Below are 15,092 nucleotides of genomic sequence, written 5' to 3' on the forward strand. Positions count from 1 at the left end.
TTGTACTTGTTGTAAAATGCTTGACCAACGGTGGAGTCAGTCTCGGCATCCTCGCGCTTTTCGTTGTACTTGTTGTAGAATGCCTGGCCAACAGCTGAGTCCGAGTCTCTAGCCTGGATTGAATCTGTGAATATCTTCATAAGTAATGCACAGGACCACAGCAAGGGAATTGAAATAAGAAGTAGTACATTCGACAGGCGCTGCCAGACTAAGGCTAGCGGCCAGAGCAGTAGTGAGAGCAATGAGCTTAAGATGCATCTTGTCAGGCTATCAGAATTATTCTGACGTAATGAAGAATTGAGGAAGTTGGGTTTGATGAAATTGAGGTTGACACTTGATGTTTTCTCAAATGACTGCTGGCTGCACATCTGCTTTTATATAGATCTGGGCTGCTTCGACTACCGGTATCAAAGGACTGGGGCTCACTGGGCTCACTGGGCTCACTGCTGGTCTGGAGCCAATGCAACTGTCCAAACCCCGCATCATCAAATGTTTGTCCCTGGTGGCCTGGGAATAAAACTGATACCAGCGACTAGGGCGGTGCGGACAAGTCTGTACAAGCCGCTATCGACATCCTGACATGAATTGCGAGATGAGATACCCCGCTTGCGAAATGAAAGATGTCGCCAGTTGGGGACTGACGCGAGCGTGTATGCAGGTCTCAGTCAGCGAGATGGGGTATAAGGGCCGAGCAGATCGAGTCTACTGGGATTGAACTTCAGGCAACCAATTCTTCAAGGTTGTGATTGGCGGTGCCATGAAAGGGCTAGTTCGCTAGGACTATGCCTGACGCATGCCTGTATGTCGATGTTTCATCCAACGTTTTTGTCCAGGTCTGATTTGACCGGGTTGTAGATAACACCGACCTGTATCTTTGCCTCGGACGAGGGTTGGCATAGACTAAGGATGGACTTTCGAAAGAAGGGTATGGTTACTTGGGGTCTCGAGCAGGGGTGGCATAACCCCCCATTCTTTTCTCTTGATTCGTTAAGTTGTCTTTTCTTTCTCTTCTAAAGACTCATTCAAAGCTGTCGCATTGTTCTGTTCTTAATTCATCCAACTACAAGCGGCATCATGTTTAACATGCGGCGTGGAAGTGATGCGCTGCAGCCCTATTTGAGCGAAGAAGAGCATGAGGATTCGATTGGCATCCGGGCATCAGAGGGCGATGCTTTCATTTCGGGAGAAAAACGACACAATTCGTTTCAAAATTCTTCGAGGCAATTTTGGGTGCGGTTGTTGACATATATCTTGTTGGCTGTAGCGTGGATCCTGTCGATTTTCTTTTCAATGTACATCGCAGGCCAGAGGGGACACTATTGCGAGGGCCTATCTGAAGTTGCTCCCACAGAGCTATGTGAGTCAGCGAGTCTACAGCTCTGTATTCATGATTAATGCTAATTACTCTCAGGGTCTGTGCAGCCTGCGATTGAAGTTGAGAAAGTGCGTTTCAGTGGCACGCTCGAGTTCGACAACAACAGTACTCTCATCTCTACATATTGGAACCCCAGTGCGCCAAAATACACTGGCGAGCCGAGTGAAGAGCTAGATGATCTCTGGAATGCTTTGATCCATCGTAAGTGAACAAGTGGAATCAATTGGCTCTTCAATAGAGCAGCTTATAGTCTCTGACTGAACGACAGCCGATGGGGTGGATCTTCGCGGAGAGGAAGCGAAGTCAATCTACGGAAAGACTTTTGAGAAACCGGGAGGCTGGTCGATTGTCAGTATAGATGTCTTCCATCAGCTACATTGTCTGGTGAGTGTGCACCTATTTGCCGTCTCTGCTAGATTGGGCAACATCTAATGGAAAGAACTTGTCAATTGTAGAACGTACTCCGTCAAGCCTTGCGCCCAGATTACTACACCAGACATGACCCAGAGCCCGCATATTCGATACATATCAGTAAGTTCATAGACTACAACGAAGACTTCACCAGGCTGACTTTCTCACCTAGACCACTGCCTTGATCATCTCCGTCAAGCACTGATGTGCCACGTTGACGTGACACCTATCCCCGTCTTGTGGGCCGAAAAGGAAGATCGTCCTCTGAATGACTTTCAGGTGGAGCACACATGTCGCAACTTTTGGAAGGTCAAGGATTGGGCTAGGGAGCGTAGTGCGCACAAGCACGAGTACAAAGATCCTCTGCCTCACTAGCCTAGCGCAGCCGAGTGAGCATGCATATTTTAGTTCATGTAGCGTGTTAGGCTAGCCACGGACAAGAAATGGTTCCCGAGGCCCTGGAGATTATGCGAGTTGAATGCTACCTAGAATTTGGATATGATTCCTATCGTTGCCAACGGTTTAGCGCTTATGCCAAACGATCCCAGAAGCCTTTACCTAAGTGCTTTAGCAACGTTACATCAAATCCCTGCACGTACAAACCCCTGTATATGGGTCGACTTGAACGTAATAAAATTACACGCCAAGCCTAAGCTTGTATGCCATGTAGAATATCACATTTTGGGACGCCTTAGCGGAGTACGCGCAAATGGCCGACTCCTCCGCATCAGCAGAAGCATGATGCGTCTTTCCCCCTCACTTATGCAACATGTCTCATTCCAGCACTGAAAAAGGGATTAATCTTAGCTCACTCGGGGATTAGTGTTTGCCAATTGCGTCGGCAGCCAGGCTATCTGAGTAAAACACCCCCAGATCCGAGGCCGTTGGCAAACACGTCTTTTACGCTCTCAGGCCACACTCCCTCTACCCACCAGCACGAATATCTTTGCTCAATCTTAGACTCAAGCCGCTCAGGTGTGCAAGCATGGTGAACCTCTTTCAGGATATTACGTTGTGGTTGCACTCTCCCCGCCCATTATGGGCCCGCATACCGACCTCGGATGATGAGAGCGAGGCAGAGAGCGGAAAAGCCCGAACACACAACGTCCTCAAGCGCCAATCGATCTGGGAGTATGTGCTCTACCGCTGGCCTTGGATTCTATCTACCTTGTTCTTCGCATGTCTCGCTGGGGTCTTATACACTGCGTCTCTATCGGGCAATCGACGAGCCTGTGCACTAAATTGCAGATGGCGAAAGACAGACTTGGGTTGGTGATGCTCAATACAATTGCGACCACAGATGTGTGCCTTTGGACTAATCATGCAATTTATCTATAGCACCGGCATCGGAGCATTTGAAGGAGCAGGAAATGAGATTCAGTGGAGCCCTCGCATACGATGAAAGTGGGAAGTTGGTAATTGAGTCTACTCCGGGAGAAAAGAAATGGGTTGGGAATCCTACGCCCGAGATGGACGCTCTCTGGGACCGAGTGGAATCAGGTAAGAATTCAGTTGAATTATCTCATCTCACCCATATCTGACCTGCTCAACTGTAAGGATCGATTGTCCTTCTCGAGGGGTCAGAATCCGATACAGTGAGGGATAAAACCCTGCTGTTCGACGGTTACTGGCTTACGGGCCTTGATGTGATTCATCAAATGCATTGCCTGGTGCGATCGATTCTGCCAACGGGATACCCTAACAAAAGGTTAACTTCTTGATTCCAATGCAGAACAAGATCCGGAAAGCCTTATACCCCGAATACTATCAACCCGAGCAGTCAGCATCTACCGAAATGCTGCATGTTGGTAAGCGTGAGCATCCCGTGCGTACTTGAACCCTGAATAATTGATTATTTTAGAACACTGTCTCGACTACATTCGGCAAGCCGTCATGTGCAACTCCGACATAACCCCAGTCCCACTCACCTGGTACCAAAGCGCTCATACATTTGGTCCCGATTTTCGCACGACGCATACGTGTCGTGACTTTGAGGCATTACTGCAATGGTCTTTGAAGAGGACTTCAAAAGCATTGAAGGGGAAAGGTACTGGGGTGGAACATGCCAAGGACCCTTCACTGAAGATGCCGGGGAGTCTACAGGGGTCAGATGGGTTGAGTCATGGGGACCATCATGGACATTGAAATGAAATTACGAATTTCTCTGAAATTGAACTCCTGCGCGTTATGCGGACTTTTCGTAAACTAGTCACTGTCCCTCACCTCTTCCAGGGGAGGGGTCCGAACAAACAATAGGCCTATTAGGCACAAGACGAAGGACCCTGCCAGACCAAAATAGGGCAACCCAAGTGACATACCTCCGAGCCTCATCCCGGTCTCAAACAACCAGGCAAGGGCAGGCCCTGCGAATAGCGATCCTGTTGTTTCAGCTATGCCAATTACCGTGTTTAGTTTAGACGTGTCCTGTGGTGCCACATAGGTAGTTGCAAGTGAGCGACACAGCGGGGCCAGACCCGACCCTAAACTATGCACCGCTAGCCCAGCCATTACCACCCATATCTGCGGCGCCGCCATGCAAAGCGCCCCGACAGCGGCGAATACAACCGATGCACGTGCGAGTATCAAATCCTTGACGGCTGGATTGCGATATCGCAAAAGCAGCTTGGAGAGGAGCGGTAGTATAAAGAGCAGGACGGCCATGTGAATGACCCCACGGAGCGTCAGTAGGTAGCCCGTTTCGGCGAGTGGCCAGTCGAAGCGCTTGCTTATGTACTGGGCCATGAACTGAGAAGTGCCCAGGATCCCGGGCACGATCGTGAGAAATGTGGACAAGACGAGGGCCATAGAATAAGACTTGAGCGATTCGAGGGAAGCGATGAGGAGTTGAAGGGACTGAGATAAGTGGAACTTGAGAGTGTCGGGCTGTGATTCTTCCGGATCGAAATTATCATCGGGGGTGTTAGAGTCCGGTATCGATATAGACAGAGTTTCGGGTACGAAGAACAGCGGAATCAAAGAGATCAAGTTGACGAAGAAACTGGCTAAGGCCGCAATCCAAGGAGAAAAAGTTTCAATGAGCTCGGAGGAAAGCGCTGGGCCAAGACAGGCACCCACTAGGCTGGAGAATGCCATCAGGAAGAAGGCGGAAGCTCTTATCTATGTGTTAGTTATCTCATAATTCAGTGAACTCAGTTCAGTGTCCATCAGAGGGTACCTGTCTGATTGAGCCACCAAATCCGACGCGATCGAGTACAGATTAGCGAGGAGCACTGTGTTTCCACCCCCAACTACCGTAAACAACGGACCAGCCAGGATTGCCTGAACCTGAACTATCTTTGGAAACGCAATAACAACTAATTCCCAGGCCAGGGCAAGTGAGGTTCCAATCACCGATAGAAAAATGACCGGTTTTCGACCAACTCTGTGGAGAAGTGAGTTCTTCCAAGTCCCTTACAACCATATTCGAAGAAATCGCTCTCACCTGTCGGCCAGGACACCAAATGGAAATGCAACAAAAAGTCCTCAGCAACGAGTCAGCTCCGAAACCTTCACGCAAATGTCGATAATAAGGGCTTTATATGTACCGACAACGGCCTCCACGAGGGAGAGGTTGCCATTGAGATAAGCCAACCTTGACTGAATCTCGTCAGTCTTGCAGTGCCGCTCAATCGGAGCGCCTTGCTGAACATATCGGCTGCAGATGTTTTCTTCGATGAGTTGCGTTAGAGGTACATTGAGAATGGACCCCGCAGCGGACAGGCAGAAGACGACAGTAGACAGCCAGTAGATTGATGACCACCTCGACGCCGCTTTCTGCTGTCCACCAAGTAGTGGAGAGGCCTCTTCAAGCATCGTTACCGGTCGATTGGGGGAGGCCACTGGGTGCGAGAAGAGAATATTGGCGAGGCAGGCGATCTGGGGGTGTAACCGTGATCGTACACCCTTGTCAAGTTGGGCGCTAGGCCAATATTGGAACATTAAAATTCTGATTCCTGATTGGAAGTTTTACCCTTGCTTATCACTTGCTCCATTTGCTTTGGAACGCCTCAGTTCTTATTTTATATTCACATAGAACGGAGTAGAATAGTTAAAGACCACTGGTGTTGGTGGGGAATAACCACTACGGCGGACTGAATATTACTTGCCTTCACACTACTAGACCAGCTACACGCACCACCTTACTAGATGACATGCCTGGTAGTAGTAGTACAAGTGTACAACTGCGCAGGTGACATTTATGGCTGCTATCTAGGAGGGAGAATATAGTCCCCCCCAGCGAAGGCCCTGCACCCTCAATGCGGCGCTGCGGTCAGGTAACCTTTTTATGAAGATGAAGCTCAGACAAGTCCATTCATTATAGCTTATTGTCAACCATCAAACTACCAAGCAAAAAAGGTGTCTAGACTTCCATTCTAGCATAGTAGGGAAAATAGTGCATATTCTGGTTGACACACGTAGAGTAAGAAGTACGGTTCCTATTCAGGACCAATTAGATTGCTTATCCAACTTCTGGGGTTTCTCCCCAATAGCTACTGTTGTGCTTGTCAGACTTAGTATTCGTGGCATTCTTACTTCTTGGATTCCAGCCACAGTGCCGTACTGATAGACTTGACCCACTGCGTCGGTTTCATCCTGTTACTCCTGATTGGAAAGAGCGCTAGGACCCAGCTGCGTCGTCACACATACTACCACGGACAGAAGTACAGTGGATCTGCGTTATATGTCCTCCCCGGACCATGATGACGATCACAAGATAGCCTCCGTCGGTGATGATAATATCTCCAGTGACCTTAACCTTGGCTTCTGCTACATAAGCTCACAGCCATTAGAAGCGAGTTCCAGCTTTCATACATTTAGTATTATTAGCGTCCAGTAGATGATATAGTGTCAATGCATCCCAACGGCTTACTAGACGACCAAGTTACGGTCGCATATGGATAGATAACTGGACCAATGTGTCTGAAGCCTTGATAATTTGGCCAGGGTAACAAGGTCGATTGGGAACCGCATTGCCCTATCATTAACTTGTTTTACACCACATACCTAGTAAATAACTACATTGCCACCAACCAAGGGCTTACAGAGTGCAGTTTGCGTACAATTTGCCTCATCTGCTATCATTATTCATGCGCATTGAGTTCAGGTCGACCAGGACAAGGTCGGATGTTCACGGCGTGAACCCAGCCTGTCGGAGTCATCCCCTGATTAAGGTTGATGATCTCCACCGTCCCGCTAAGCTTAATCTCCCTTCCATCCCATCCTGTGTGGGGCGGCGCAGCTGCTTGCGACGACTTACGAGGAAGAGTAAGGGCAAATACTACTAAACAGTTACATGATCACTACTGAATGTTTTGTACTATGCATTAGTACTAGTTTATAAATTAAATACATTGCGATTCAGCGAACCAAGGATATGAGACTCCTGCGCGTTACAGCTGCCAACGGCTCCACGTAGGTAGTATTGAACTTGTCAAAGTTACATATTGATAAACCACATGGATTGTGAGATAGACAGGGACACAGATAATATTCCTGTCTGTCACTGTCTGTCTCAGAGATGTCAAATTTTCATAATTTTTCGAAGGCTCGTTGAGAGGCCACGGACTGAACGCTGCCGTTCAAATCTCATATAGAGACAATTTTTATCTGTCTATTCCTAGATATGCCTCCTGTCTGACCCTTCCGCGTATCGAACTGAACCTTTGGTTGCTGATAAGCGGGAGTGCCCACCGGTCAGGTACGGAGTCCAGAGTTTAATTCTAGTATCCATACTCTATAGTACCATAGGTACTAAGTACTCGGTATCCTCCTATATGATGGTATCAATTCTAGCATCCATACTAAGTATTTGATACCCTCCTATATGACAATACTGATTCAATATCCGCACTAATATTGATAAACCCAGCTAGAGATTGATCTAAAGACAAGAACTTGTAATCTCCACGTGTATTTTGCTCACTACGACTTAATATATAACCAGTAGAGAGAAATATGGAGGGCAGTCTAAAGATACTTGTCTTCTTTCCCAGGTTGGACGGTAGGAGCCATAGCTGAGAGGATAGCCGTACTGGAGATAATGTCTGATCAATGGCAGGGAAAGACTACTCCACGCAGAGGGAGAATCTGGATCGCCCAAGCCGGAGGGCGCGTATGCCGGTTGCCGTGCTGCCGCCTGCCACTAGGACGAACTCCCTTTCCTTTCGCTTCGGGGGGATTCTCATTGACATTGTCCTTGTCATTGGGCATGGTAGAAGGACGATCATGCAGCTGCTCTAGGGATGCAGGCACGCACAGTTCCTGAAGAGAGCCAGCGTAGCGGTGGCGAGTTTGGTCCCCAGCGACGCGGCCTCCTCGAGACTCATATGCTAGGGAACCTTGAGCAGAAAATCCGCGTGCGGGCCTACGTTCCCTTCGCAGCTTATTCATGCCGTGGACCATGCCTGCCACCCTGCCGCCGAGGGCGACGACCGTGCCGGCGAAGTCGTGGCCGAGGATGGCGCCGGCAGCTGGGCTGTAGCCGAGCATCTTCGCGTCGACGGGGTTGATGGCAACCGCGGCTGTCTTTACGATGACTGTGTCGGGGGATAGTTGGTGGATGGGTTTGTCCTGCTGAATTGCGAGTTTTCCTGGCCCCTGGGCCATGACGGCTGTTTGCCGCTCGGGTAGTGAACGTGTTGGACAGATTGACAGCATTGCGGGTGGAATGTAGCATACAGCAGAAAGCGAGGCTCTGTATTAATTTTGACTCGCATTTGCTCTTCTTAGATGTCTTTCAGCAGACATGCCAGTTGCCAGTTGCCGGTGTATGTTGGTGCAGGAGATAGATCTGCTGTTCGCTGGAGAATCATGGGTCATCTCGACCGCGGACGTTAGCCCGTCGCATATAACCACGAGAGGAGGAACCGGGTGAGTTCATGAATTGAGTCCCTTCTGCTGAAGTGAGCAAAGGAATTCAGTCAGATGTCTAAATTGAATCGCAATGCTTTCAATCAGGAAGGCTGCTCCCTAGAAACATTAGAAGCACCTTGGGGGGTTTCAGCCGTCCAGAATATGTACTCTTCAGCTCACAAAAAGGACACTTACTCAGCTGGCAGCTTCAGTGGGTTACATCCTAGGTTCTGATTGAATAAAAGGAATATCCCTTAATAATTGGTACTATGTATTTTGTTCCATTATTTTTTAAGATTAATTACAGACAATAGGGTAATAATAAGTTTTATACATAGGAGTATGTGGAGGGGATTATCCAAAGGAATCACCCACAAAATGGTTGCTGGACTTGATATGTGATAGAAGGAAAATAGTAAGATATAGATCAGAAATCAAATAATAGAAGAAAAGAAAGATAATAGTAAACGAAAATTATATCGATAATACTAGCTTGAGTATAGTTGAGCAGAGAAGAAGCCCTGTTTTCCACGCCCCATCATCATATGCACTGATTGTGCAACAGACTCTATATATAAAGTCCAATTTCTTGCTAACTTTTACCACATATCAAGTCCAGCAACCAGTTTGTGGGTGATTGTCACCGTCTGCCAGGAGTCAGCCCTCACCATGTGACATGCGGTACCTATGACGTAGAGAAGTGTACAAAGTACTAAACACAACATGTCCGCACCAAGTCGCGACAGCATCACTCCAAACCCTATCAATACAGACCATTATACCCGCATCATGGAAAGCAGCGGCCTGCGCGGTCTTACACGACGAGGCCTGCCCGAAAGCCTAAAAACCCACGCTCAGACGGCACAGGATGCTATCTCAAGCATGATGGGGATCCGCCAGACTCTGCTCTCGGCGGTCCTCTTCGACGTACCTCCTGTCTGCTGGTCATTAGTGAGCGAGCTGGTTGCTGATTACCACACGGTAGCATACCCTACCCTCCTTAGTAACGAGCGGGGCATCTGACAGGGTTACCAGGCGACTGGCTTACCCGAGCGTCCTCATCGCGATGCATACATTATCGTTTTGCTTCCCGGAGAATCGACGATTGGGAAACAGCATGATCTGTTACTTCTTCCTCTGTCGCGGGCTGGGAATCCGGTAATCAGCGTAGTGGATGTTGAGGGGAAGGTCTTGGAGATGGACTGGGAGGCCCAGGATTACTTCCGAATAAATGAAATGTGTAGATTCCGCATCTCGGAACATGGGAGGGTCAGTGCCTTGTGTGTGGTGTTTCCTAGGGCCTAGGTAGTCTATGAGCTGTGTTTGATGAGGAGCGTCAGTGACAATGTAATGATAGGGGCGATATACTGGATGGATATCGGCCATTCCGCGACTCGGGTCAAGCTTTTATGCTCAAAGCGGGAGATAGGTAGGCTCGCCTGATGCAAGAGATGGCTCTATGGAACTGGCTTCGTCTCTTTTGGTGGCCTTTGCCCCTGCTGCGGGTAGTCGGGGCTCGATTGCATCGAGAAGTCACCTCTTGGCAGTCCGCAAAGTAGAAGAATACATAATGGGATACTCTTCATGTGGTAATAGCGCGCTCGCCTGAGGAAGGAAACCAAGGACAACGATAGCCGGTCTAGACGTCCTGTGGAGGTGCATTGACACCATAGTCCAGTGCTTCAATCGTTGAAAGGCCTATTGATAGTTGTCCCGTATTCATCAGTCTGATTAGCCTCGTTAAAGTTAGATTATGACTTCTCCTTCAGATTATGGCAATTGTCGAAAAATGATCATTGTCTACACAGTAGCAAAGGCTGACTAAAGACAAAAGCAAGACTAGTTGCAATAGGACGCTAGGATTTAATATTGAAGATAAAAAGGGCACGAGGGAAAGCTACCAAGTACGCCGAGCTTGTGGTAATATGTTGTGTCATGCAAGGAGTCCTGGATTTTGTACGCCAACGTGTCCGAGTTCAAACAATGGAGAAAGACAAAAGCAACCAAAGACAATCAGGCAAGTGGGCTTATATAATTACGACCAAATGGTACATCTATTGGTATTGTGCAGGCAAGTATTATTGAAAGTAGACGCAAGCTAAGAAGACTATATTCAGCCACTCAATAGTCGATGCACCAGACCAGACAAAACAGGAAAGGGGAATCAATCAAACATTACACAACGTCCAGTACGCCTCTATATACAGCAACCGAGAAAGGCGTATGAACAAACGTCTCGGCGCCAATGCTGAGTCGAAAAATGAGTTAATAACAGACAAGGTTCTAGATCCTGTTCCTCGGCTTTGTACACCGCAAGGGCTGTCGCCTTGCTTGCGCTCGCTTTCTACTCTTCTTTCAGCATTACTTCAACTCTCGCGACCCTTCTCTCCTCCCCATGAAATGCGTGTGCGGTGTCCGCTACGACCCGAGAGTTGATCCGGCGACCCGGATGGAAGTCCGCTTACAACTCCAGCATCGTCTCTTCGCGGAGAAGCCCGAGAACCATCCGCGAACTGAACTCTTCCTCGCACTTGGCGGAATTCACCATTGTCTTCGCTGTCTGTGTCTTCGACTGCGGCCCCCGGGTCATCAGAGTCCGAGTCGCTGTGCAATTCTCCCAGGGCCGCCAGACGACGACGACGCTCTGCAGGTGTTTCACCTGTGTCGTCCAAGTCAGCTTCCTGCGGGGGACGCGCAAGACCGGCTGCTTCTCGGAGGCGAGCTGGTGGGATACGCGCGGTACCATCGTCTTCAGAATCTCTTCTCGAACGCGGACGAGGCCTGGAAGGCGGGTCGGACGGCTCCAGGTGACTGCGTCGCTCTTGTGCAGCCGAGCCACGGGTCACCCTGGCCAGCGAAGCAGCGACGTCGGTCCCGGGAATGTCCTGTTCCGCTTCGTCTTCGGTGGTCTCACTGTCAGACTCGAACTGGTCGATACCACGAGATTCTACCTGGGTCCCAGGCGATACCGACACTTCAACAGGTTGTGCTGGGAGAGATTCTCGCCGCTCGGCCTCGTCCCGAGCCACATTCTTCACACGCTCGGGAACGTCAGTCTCCTCGACCAACTGGCGACGAGCCTTAGGGTCCAGATTCTTTATCTGCTCGGCGAACTCGTGTTTCGTCATGCGGCGACCCTTGTGGCCGACTCCTCGCTTGCCAACATCGTCGTCGTTGGCGAGGGTGAACCGCAGTCCATCATCCGCTAGCCACTCGTCCTCGGCCGCCTTTCTGCTCTGTGCAGCTTGCGAGGTCTCCGCCTCGCCATCTCTGCCAAACCAGGTCCCCATTCGTCCCAAGCCGCGAATGCCAGGGGCTCCAGTTTCGGGCTTGCCAGTGGCAGGAATCGAGTACTTCTTAATGACTTCGCCGTCCTCATCTTCGACAATAATGGTGTTGCCGAATTGATATGCGTGAGCCGACCGAGCTTTGCCCTTGGCCTGCTTGCCAGATTCTTCGGTCGATTTCTTCACCGCAGCTTTCTTTGCCTCCTTGCTTTCCGCTTGCTCGCCGCGGCCTTTGCCCCAACCGACCCATTTGCCGAACTGCTTGCGAGCTTTTCCTAACGGGGGCCCGGCGGCAGCTTCCACTGCATGTTGGATTTCTTCTCCTTCGTTCTTCTCATGTGGCTGGCTTCGGGATTTGGACAGTTCGCCCGACTTATCCTTCTGCAACCGCATCTTTTGTTCTTCAATGTGCTGCTGCCGTTCCTCGGGTGATTTATGACTAATGTCTTCTGTCTTCAGGACATTGCCTTCTTCGTCTTCGATGACCATCATATGGCCTTCCAGGTACACCTCTAAGACAGGTTCTCGGCCAAACCGATCACGCTCATGGCTCGGTGGAGATCCTCCCCGTTCAATCTTCTCCCGCTCCTCGGCTTCCTCCTTTGATTTCTCAGTCTCCTCACCAGCCTCGGCCGACCTTTGAGGCATAATGGCGGACTGGCTGATCGGACCTCCAGCTCCATCATCCCGCCTACGACGTCTTCGAGGTTTGCGACTAGGAGGTCGACCGGTTGGTGTCTCCGATTCTTCCTCACGAACTCGTCGCAAAAAGTTACCAGGAACGCCAATAGGCGGAAGAGTTCCAGGAGGGAATTCCGGCTCAGTGGACGAATCACCCAATTCGTCTGCGTCGGTCTTGCGGAATGACATTGACCCTTTGGCCAACGACTGTACGCGAGGCAGCCGGTTCATCCAAGAAGGACCCTCTTCATTGGCCGTCGTGTACGACAGCGTGATGGTCAAGGTATTAATACGCTTTCCAAGGGTAAAGACGGCAATCGACGAGCCGTGCACCAAAATGGATGAGATGACCATAAAGGTGGTGATAGGCCAGATCAGCTGCACAATATAGTAGTCGGGGGACCCGGGTTTGGGCAGTTGCGACTCAGCCAACGGCTGAGTGCTATCAGTTTCGAGTTCAGCCCTGGTTAGAATTGCAGCGAAGATGGCACCGACACCGATGGGTCCGAAATGGCCGGCGAAAAGAGCCTCGCGCCATGTTTTCACGTCCGGTATGATTGGTTTCAATATCATCATGATCGGAATCCGGCGGAAGAAGATGACCAGAATCGCGATAACGACGAGCCTCCAGGGCACGAGGCCGATATCCGGGTTGTTGTAGTCCTCCCAGGGGATAATAGACCCGAAATAGACAAAGTACGCCAGATTGAGAAGCAAGTCAATGACGTTGGATACGTGAGACTCTTCGGTCTTTTCAGTGAACCAGCCATCGTTGCTGAAGCCAACGCCGCAAGCAAAGCCTATCAGAAGATCATCCATGCCCAGAAAACTTCCAGAGCCGGCACAGAACACGGCCAAAACGAAATAGAAGACCAGGAAGCTCTCGCGATCGATCAACTGCTTACGCTCGGCGAACTTGATGGCATGGCGAGCAATATATCCGATAGTGAAACCATAGATTGCGCCAAAGATACACTCATAGAGAATGGTCACACAGAACCAATTGAGCGACACCTTTCCTGCATCGGGACGATAGCGCAGGATATAGAACGCGAGATAGATGAACGGGAAGGCCATGCCGTCGTTGCAGCCGGACTCGGCGGACAAAAGATCTCGCAGATGTTTGGGGACCCGCTTGGCGAATTTACCCTTACCGACAACCGAAGAGGCCAAGACGGGGTCGGTAGCTGTCACGCAGGCAGCGCATACGAGACTTTCCAGCCAGTTGAGAGGAGGCACCATCCACCAAATGAACAGGCTAGTGACCAACCAGCCCCAAGTCATCACGGGAACGAGCAAGAGAAAGACAGATTTCCAATGACGTTCCATGTACGCCTTGGGCAACTCGACACCGACGGCGAAACACTGGACGACGAGGACGATGCGCGAACATTCGAGGGTAATTTTGTCGACATTGCCCCATTCCGCGGGGTTGAACAGATCGGCGGCATGAGGGCCAAAGATGATACCACACAGCGTGGCCACAGTTGCTTCACCAATGTACAGTTTCTCCTTAACGAAGAGGGAGCAAAGCATGAACAGCCCGGTGAAGCCACCAAGGATCATGTACGCCAGGTGAGGCTTATCGATGTCCAAATGATCCCACGCCATAATTACTCGGCGCTTCCCCTGCGTAAGTCTAGTTGCTTTTTCTGATCCCTACGCGGGTAGTGATATCTCCACGTTCTCCAACTGATTGCACGTGCAATTACAGATATAAACGCCGCACCAGGATTGCTTAATCCCGTTTCTCCGCATACCTTTCCGAGAGGAATGACAGGAAGGAAGTTCGGGGATAACGAACAACTAAAACGGTCGAACGAGGTCTTTTCCTGTGCCTATTTGCAGTTTCTCGTCAGCTTTTGGTTCTGCGACAGCAGGCGGTTGAGCAACCAGGACAAGATAAACAGGTGAACGGAGAGGAAACGGAGTCAACAGGAAAATGCAAGGAGCGCCGGCCAAAAATCCGAAAACTCCTCGGCCAAGTGCCAGTAACAGGAATAAGAGAAGAGAAGCAGGGATTACCAGATTGGGAAATTCATAACCTGGAAAGCACGCTAATCGTCTTACTCACCCGAGAACAGAAAGAAAACAACAAGAAAACCAGGTGGAAAAGGGCAGGACAACAGACCCAAGCACGCACAAGCGACAACAAGAAAGAGACAAGAGAGGACAAGAGACAGAAAATGGAGGAGAGACAAGACTCTGGGCAGACGCAACTCACCAGGAAGCGGGCAAATTCAAGGACCCAGAGCCAAGACGACAAGGACGGAACCCAAGACCACAACCGGGAATTTCATAACGACCAGTGCTCACTGTTTGCTTTGGTCTGGGGACGACGAGTCAATGTCAAAACATGAGTCTGGCTGCGGCAGGCCAGATGATTTCTTTTTTCCCCTTCTCCTCCGTTTGTAGCGAGTTTGCCGAAGAAATGGGAAAAAAGCGCAATCAAAGGCTAAAGCTGAGGACGATGACGGAGGCGGCAC

General features: G+C 50.0%; 6 protein-coding genes across 6 annotated transcripts in view; 2 read left to right on the forward strand and 4 right to left on the reverse strand.

The window, feature by feature from the left end:
• Aud_001682 (uncharacterized protein) overlaps positions 1-258 on the reverse strand; it is a gene marked incomplete at both ends in the record, with an annotated part of 711 nt that extends 453 nt beyond the window's left edge. The window contains 2 exons of the mRNA XM_043287173.1: positions 26-124; positions 189-258. Coding sequence (XP_043143108.1) covers positions 26-124; positions 189-258 — 169 coding nt within the window. The remainder of the gene's footprint in view (positions 1-25; positions 125-188) is intronic.
• Positions 259-1,074: 816 nt separating this feature from the next.
• Positions 1,075-2,161, forward strand: Aud_001683 (oxidase ustYa family protein; the record flags this gene model as incomplete). Its single annotated transcript, XM_043287174.1, has 5 exons — positions 1,075-1,357; positions 1,412-1,576; positions 1,644-1,759; positions 1,831-1,906; positions 1,959-2,161. The coding sequence occupies 5 exons, from the start codon at positions 1,075-1,077 to the stop codon at positions 2,159-2,161; spliced, it is 843 nt and encodes a 280-aa protein (XP_043143109.1).
• A 610-nt stretch (positions 2,162-2,771) lies between these two features.
• On the forward strand, positions 2,772-3,931 carry Aud_001684 (oxidase ustYa family protein; the record flags this gene model as incomplete). The annotated part of the gene is made up of 5 exons (XM_043287175.1): positions 2,772-3,054; positions 3,125-3,286; positions 3,344-3,456; positions 3,519-3,594; positions 3,648-3,931. The coding sequence occupies 5 exons, from the start codon at positions 2,772-2,774 to the stop codon at positions 3,929-3,931; spliced, it is 918 nt and encodes a 305-aa protein (XP_043143110.1).
• Positions 3,932-3,991: 60 nt separating this feature from the next.
• Positions 3,992-5,599, reverse strand: Aud_001685 (uncharacterized protein; the record flags this gene model as incomplete). The annotated part of the gene is made up of 5 exons (XM_043287176.1): positions 3,992-4,044; positions 4,105-4,898; positions 4,962-5,168; positions 5,229-5,268; positions 5,332-5,599. The coding sequence occupies 5 exons, from the start codon at positions 5,597-5,599 to the stop codon at positions 3,992-3,994; spliced, it is 1,362 nt and encodes a 453-aa protein (XP_043143111.1).
• Positions 5,600-7,834: 2,235 nt separating this feature from the next.
• On the reverse strand, positions 7,835-8,392 carry Aud_001686 (uncharacterized protein; the record flags this gene model as incomplete). Its single annotated transcript, XM_043287177.1, has 1 exon — positions 7,835-8,392. One exon carries the CDS (start codon positions 8,390-8,392, stop codon positions 7,835-7,837), a length of 558 nt encoding a protein of 185 aa, XP_043143112.1.
• A 2,612-nt stretch (positions 8,393-11,004) lies between these two features.
• Positions 11,005-14,217, reverse strand: Aud_001687 (Na+/H+ antiporter Nha1; the record flags this gene model as incomplete). The annotated part of the gene is made up of 1 exon (XM_043287178.1): positions 11,005-14,217. One exon carries the CDS (start codon positions 14,215-14,217, stop codon positions 11,005-11,007), a length of 3,213 nt encoding a protein of 1,070 aa, XP_043143113.1.
• Positions 14,218-15,092: the final 875 nt, after the last annotated feature.

This window comes from Aspergillus udagawae (genome assembly GCF_001078395.1).
Source record: "Aspergillus udagawae IFM 46973 DNA, scaffold_1, whole genome shotgun sequence".
Taxonomy (NCBI): domain Eukaryota; kingdom Fungi; phylum Ascomycota; class Eurotiomycetes; order Eurotiales; family Aspergillaceae; genus Aspergillus; species Aspergillus udagawae.